This window comes from Perkinsus marinus (assembly GCF_000006405.1).
Source record: "Perkinsus marinus ATCC 50983 genomic scaffold scf_1104296973372, whole genome shotgun sequence".
In the NCBI taxonomy this organism is placed as follows: Eukaryota; Perkinsozoa; order Perkinsida; family Perkinsidae; genus Perkinsus; species Perkinsus marinus.
In genome coordinates this window covers 58,446-64,514 of record NW_003201432.1, presented here as the reverse complement: position 1 = coordinate 64,514, position 6,069 = coordinate 58,446, and the positions used below count along the sequence as shown (strand labels likewise).

General features: G+C 49.8%; 1 protein-coding gene across 1 annotated transcript; it reads right to left on the bottom strand.

Moving 5' to 3' along the window:
* Positions 1-1,014: 1,014 nt before the first annotated feature.
* Pmar_PMAR026697 (hypothetical protein) lies at positions 1,015-2,391 on the bottom strand (the record flags this gene model as incomplete). Its single annotated transcript, XM_002766210.1, has 4 exons — positions 1,015-1,071; positions 1,109-1,663; positions 1,750-2,246; positions 2,286-2,391. The coding sequence occupies 4 exons, from the start codon at positions 2,389-2,391 to the stop codon at positions 1,015-1,017; spliced, it is 1,215 nt and encodes a 404-aa protein (XP_002766256.1).
* Between the last annotated feature and the right edge of the window lie 3,678 nt (positions 2,392-6,069).

The following is a 6,069-nucleotide window of genomic DNA, read 5'->3' as shown; positions in this document are numbered from 1 at the left end:
GATGATGGCTTAATTCTATAGCATTGTTCTCCTATGGGTTCTTCGACTCATAAATTTCATCATTCATCGTATTCGAGCCCAGTTTCTTGGTTCGACTTCTTATCCAGACAACTCGATCACCCTTCTTCAGTGTAAGAAGCTTCGTCTTCCCTTTGTGCCTCAATTTATCTGTTTGTATCAGGCTCTTCTGGCGTCGCTCCAACCATTCTTCTTCAAATATCTTCAGCAACCCCTTCCTTCGGGTGGCTCTCTTATTGGCCTCGGCTACTGCTTGTTGGGAGTGTATCGGGTCGTCTGGTATGGCTCTCGGTCTGCTGTCATTCCATACATCTTCCTGCTGGTAAGCTCTTATGATTTTCAATCCTGGGAGTGATGGCTCCCAACCATAAATTAACATATGAGGACTCGGTCTAGCTCCATTGCTAGTGTTCGTGTTAACTGCTGACTCTGCTATTCTGATTAGGTCATCCCACTTCGCTGTCGGGCATCTGTGGAGTGCAGCTCTCAAGCTTTTGCCAAGGGTTCCATGTACCCTTTCGTACCAACCACCAACCCATGGTGATCTAGTAGGGATAACCCGGTGCTTCATCCCAGCAAGTAGGCAAACTGCATGAAAGCTCGGCGCTTTTGTGAACTGCACGCCCTGATCGCTCCAGATCTCGCGTACCTTGGCTCTGACTTCCCATATTAGATACTCTTCTACAGCCTTCGCTGTCGTGACTCCCCTGGCATCATCAAGCAGCTTGAACTTCACGAAACCCGTTAGACGATCTATAATGGTAAGGACATACTTGTCTGTCTCTGTCGGTACTTGACTCTCTTTTGCAGGTCGACGAAGTGGCCCATAAAGGTCCACCCCTACGATCTCAAAAGGGTAGTTGGGGACGGGACATAGCCCCCCTTTCGTTGTGGACCCTAGGACATTGCTACTTCTCTTGACAGTATGTAAGCACGCCGAACAGGTCACAACTGCCTCCTTTACCACTTTTCTTATAGATGGACACCAACAAGCTGCTACGGTATGACGGAATACTGTCGGGTATCCTGCGTGCCCGAGAGAGTGGTGCAGGACTGTAGCGACCTCCTTGACAAGCCTTCGAGGTAATACCAACTGCTCAGTAGTGTTTGCTTTACTTACGTCATCAGTTATAGAGCCCCGCCGTATTTCTCGGATGAGCAGACCATCTTCTCGAAGGCGCATCCTATAAAGGTAACCCGACGAGTCTTCTCCAGCCAGAGGGTTCACCTTCAGAGCTTCACATGCTTGCCTTGTCTCTGTATCCCTCTGTTGTTCATAGGTCACCCATCGAGTATACAAGTCGTCGCTGTAGTCATTGTCATTAACGCGTCTCCAACTCGTGAAGGCTTCCCATTTAGCGATGAAGTTTCTGAAGCTTGGAGTCACACAGTTGGTAGGGTCGGTCTCGTCCGTAATCTCGTCGTTCAGTATCGTCATCACTGTTGCGATGTCTTCAGGCTTCGTAGTGGTCGGTATCCTGGAAAGTTGATCAGCAAGGCGATTGGTCTTACCCGCGATATGTTCGACTTTCATGGTGATACCACGGGTCTTCCAGTCGAAGGCGATGTCTGTCACAGCTTCCCGCAGTCGTTGTAGAGCCTTCCTTTCAATGCTCTTGGTGCCGATATTCACCCATGGGTTGCACTGTAAGGTCACCACTCTGGAGTCCGACCTTACTGTTACTCTCTTGAGTTTAGGTAGGTGTCCAAACAGTCGTCGATTCTTCGCACCGCATGTGCGATAGCCGTCAGCTCCTTACGGTTAACGTGCCAGGCTGCGTGATTGACAGTAAACGCACGTGCTTCTGCTATGATGGTTGATCGGCGTTCAGGTTCCGAGTCTGCATCTCTCGCGTAGTAGCCATGACCCGTCTGTGAAGCGTCGACCTCGACAATAACATGTTCGACTTCGGCGAAAAGAGTGAGAGCGCTATCCTCTTCGGAGCAGCGTTCCCAGCTCCTTAGAGCCAATGCATGGTGATCCCGTATCTCTCTCGAGCCTTGTGACAAAGCATGAGCCTCATCCCAGGTATCCCACTTCCCTGCCAGTCTTCTCATGGCATCGGCGTGACCCGTCGCGAGAGCTTCTTGGAATCCACGGGTGATATGCAAGAATTGACCTGCCGCTCTATAAACGGCACGTTTGGTAAGGGTCTCCGGCAATATCGCATCAGGACGGGGACGTACCATTTTCAGAGTCTCCTTGCCATCATAGCACCAGTGGCAGCCTAACCACCTTGTCGGAGCCGTCGTCGACCAAGTGCTACGTTTGGTGCTAGGACAGGTAAAGCCAGTTAGTCCCCATAAGGTTTCGATCATCTTCTCTTCTTTCAGGATGCTTTCCCGCTCGCCAATGGCGAGGAAATCATCCATAACACATATCCACGTAACCTTGTCTCCTCTCTGCTTGGCCTCGAGGCGTTCCAAGATCCTAAGTACGACCAGTTGGCTGTAATTGAGCCCCAAGGGTCCACAGCTTAGTCCGAAGACGAGAGCATCGCTGCTGAACCATTCGTGGTCCCCATGGCGAATCCATACCCTCCGTTCCTCCCCGTCTACGTCACAAGGTAGGACACGAATCGAGTAGAATGCTTTAGCTAGATCGTATTGCTTCACTAGTAGGTCTCTCCTGCTTCTCGGTTTCAGTGCCGCCCGAAGACGAGCCACTGCCTCTGGGACCGAAGCGGGACCCACTGCTCGGATACCAGCCGATCTCAAGGTCGGTGCTCTCTCATTTGGTTTACGGAGATCGACACATGGTCGGATTTGGTGGTCTGGCTTCGCATTGCCGCACTGGGAAGACGGTAGCGGCTAGGAGTCGCTCCTCTCGAGTAGGCTTCCGATCTTCTTTATGCCACCATCCTCGGTCTTGATATTCTTGGATTTGTCGATTCCACTCTTCACGCTCGTCCGTTTTCAAGTCGTCGATTAGCGCTTGGCTCGACCAAGGATATCTCACGTCTTCATCTTTTTCAGGCATCTCGATGTTCCACCTTACTTGGAACTGGAAATCCTGATCTTCGGTGTCTCTTTGACGGATATCTTCACCAGCTGCTAGTCTCCCTTCAAAGCCCGGACCGATATCGATCCAACCCTCGTCACTTACTTCTTTCAAGTAAGGACGGATGAGTTGCTTTGGGTCACTGGGCCGTTTCTCGGCATAGTCTACAGTCGGATTATCTTTCTCACGGTCAGGTACACGAGAGAGGATACCGCTGAGCTTACGATCTACCCAATTCGGCGTTGCTCCCGAGGTAGACAAGATCTCTCTAGGTCCATCGCTCAAGACATATGGTTCATCTGTGATGCGGCAGATTTGCACCGTAATCTCGTTGGTCTCAGTTTGTGAGTCGCTCCCTCGACTACGCTGCTCACTCGTTGCTTTACGCCAAGCTCCTCTCGGTATCTTGGTGGTTCTCGATCGGATGGATTCCCTCGTGCGATTACCGCGACCGCTTCTCCCTGACTTTGTGTAATTGTGAAAGTGCTCTTCCAGGTCAGTGAGCTCTCTCTCACTTTTATCCGATCTAAAAGCCAGCGTGACCCCAATGAGCGACAGAGCCCGTCGACCGAGCAGAACTCGCTCGGAGTGGCGGCCACTCAGTGGCCAGTTCGGGATTCTACAACGATGAAAGGTAGGTGATAAACCCGATCACTTCCATCGCTCTTCCACAGTTTCACCGGGATGATCGCTTCTCGTTGTGAGACTTCCGAATTGCTGTCGGCGTAGATCAGACGGATTGGCCTTAATGTGTTAGATACGGCAGCGAGCCCTTGGTCTTGGAGTCGATTCACCAAATCCACAGATATGACCGAGCAAGCAGCTCCAGAGTCCAAGAGCACCTCAGAAGGGAATAACCCAACGCCGCCAAGATCACATCGAACAGTAGGGGCGTGATCGTCTTTATCGATTGATTGAATATAGCGGTGGTCGTGAGATCCATTCAGTAACTCGGAATAGGCAATGTGGATCTCGACCATCTCCTGCTTCGCAGCCACTTCTGGGTTCATTCCGTCGCTGGTTCTCTTGCTCTCTGGGGGGTCCTTCTGCTGTCGCCGTCCGTGATCGCGGTTCGAGGGTGTTTTCTTTCAGGGCATAATCGAGCAATATGGCCTTTGCGCTTACATACTCGACAGTCGATATCAGGGCATACCGCCATCATGTGCCCGCTTCGCTTGCACGCTGTGCATTCGATGCCTTGGGGAACTGGACATGAAGCACGGATATGCTGATAGCTCCCGCATCGGTAACAGTACTTTGCATTGGAGTTTCTGGACGATATGCGGTTATCTCGCTCACCGTTAGCGTTCATGTTCTTCTGTACCTTCTGTGCTTGTGCTTTACACGGGGACCTCGATTCGGTATTGAATGTCCACACACGCGGAAAGATGTTATGTATAGACTAGAATAGCGGGCCTTCGGCCCGCTTTTTACTGTGGCCCCTTTGCGACCCTATCACGTATACCCTGTACTCGAATAGTCCACGAATGATAGTCACTGGGGTTTAATTCCCAGCTGCGGCGTGTAGACCTTGGAACTTGCTGACTTGATCGCTTGACATTCCCTTAGACTTAGGACTCAGTTCTACTCTCGTTCGCCCTGTAGCGTAATCGATGGGTGCGTCACGTCACCATCTGGGCGTCACGCTTTGTTGTTCCTTACGGCATTGCTTGTGGTTCCTCACCGTGAGGACCTCACGGAATTACTTTGCTTACGAGCTCTGGTGTACTGTACTTAGTCGACCTTCGGACTAACGTAGTACGTTAAACGTACTGTCGAGTTCACTAGTAATAGCAGAACGATCTTGGTCACTGACCATACCCCGGCATGCGAGTCTCGAGAAAGTCGAGACTCGCATTATTTCTCGTCTCGTGAGAAAAAACGAGAGAAAATAACGAGAGTTCTACGCGAGAGAGATTAAGCGAAAATTCCCGCGGGAAAGCACATCTTCTCGTTGCCTCACTTATTACTCGAGATAACGCGACTCTACAGCCAAAAATCAGTCTAAGTAGTACTTTTCTCAGTCTATTCGCGAGTACCGGTGAATTTAGACTAGACAGTCAAAAACATAATCTCGCGGCTCGTCGAACCTATTCAACTCGTTTGAACTCGTTTGAACTCGTTTGGACTGGTTTCTCAATTCCTAACATGAATCATGTTCTCCAGGGAATATGAACTTATGTTCAACGCAACTAACATTCTACGAGCAATAGCTCGTACGTTACAACGAGATTACGTTACATTAATACTTCAACGTTACATTAATACTTCCGTTGATACTAACGAATTCATTCAAGCGGCTTGAATCAAGCCTATTGATGAAAAATGATTGACCATGCCATACAATATAGTACTATGCAGTGCAGAGAGACGGCTCGTTGGTCTCCCAATTAGCGGCGGTTATGAAGCGATCATATCAGACAATTGGTGCTTCGATTCTTGAGAAGTGATTCCAATAAGGAAACCTTCATAGATTGTCTTCGATCTCCTAATAGAGCTCTCGCCATAGAGAAGAGCCCTTCGGTCTGACTTGTGCTTAGCACCATGCTCTTGCATGAATCCTTCAGATTCGCTATATAAGGATACTGGGCGAGAACATTAGGATCCGACCAGTAGGCATCATATCCCAGTGCCACCGGATCAGATCTACTATAACGTTCCACTTCGGCTTCGATCTTCTCCGTCAGCACTTCGTCCGATAGTTTTTCAGAAGCTTCTTGCTTCTTGAGTGCGTTCAAGGAGGGTAACCCTGTTGCATAGCACCCCAAGAAGCTATCTTCTAAGACCACTTCCCCAGCGGTCTGAGGCATATCGGCAGGTCCGGAATTGTCGGGCTCATCTGCAACGCCTTCCTTAGATTTAGTGACTATGCTGCACCAACTAACCATTTGCCACTTGATATATTCTTCTGATAGTAAATCGGGAGTGGTAGAACCGGCATCTTCGAATTCCTTTCGAATTTCCAAATCCATCAGACCTCGGAATTTAGCTCTGGATACTAAGCCAGCGGAGCAGCATATCGGAGTCAGACGCACGATGAGCTGAGATGT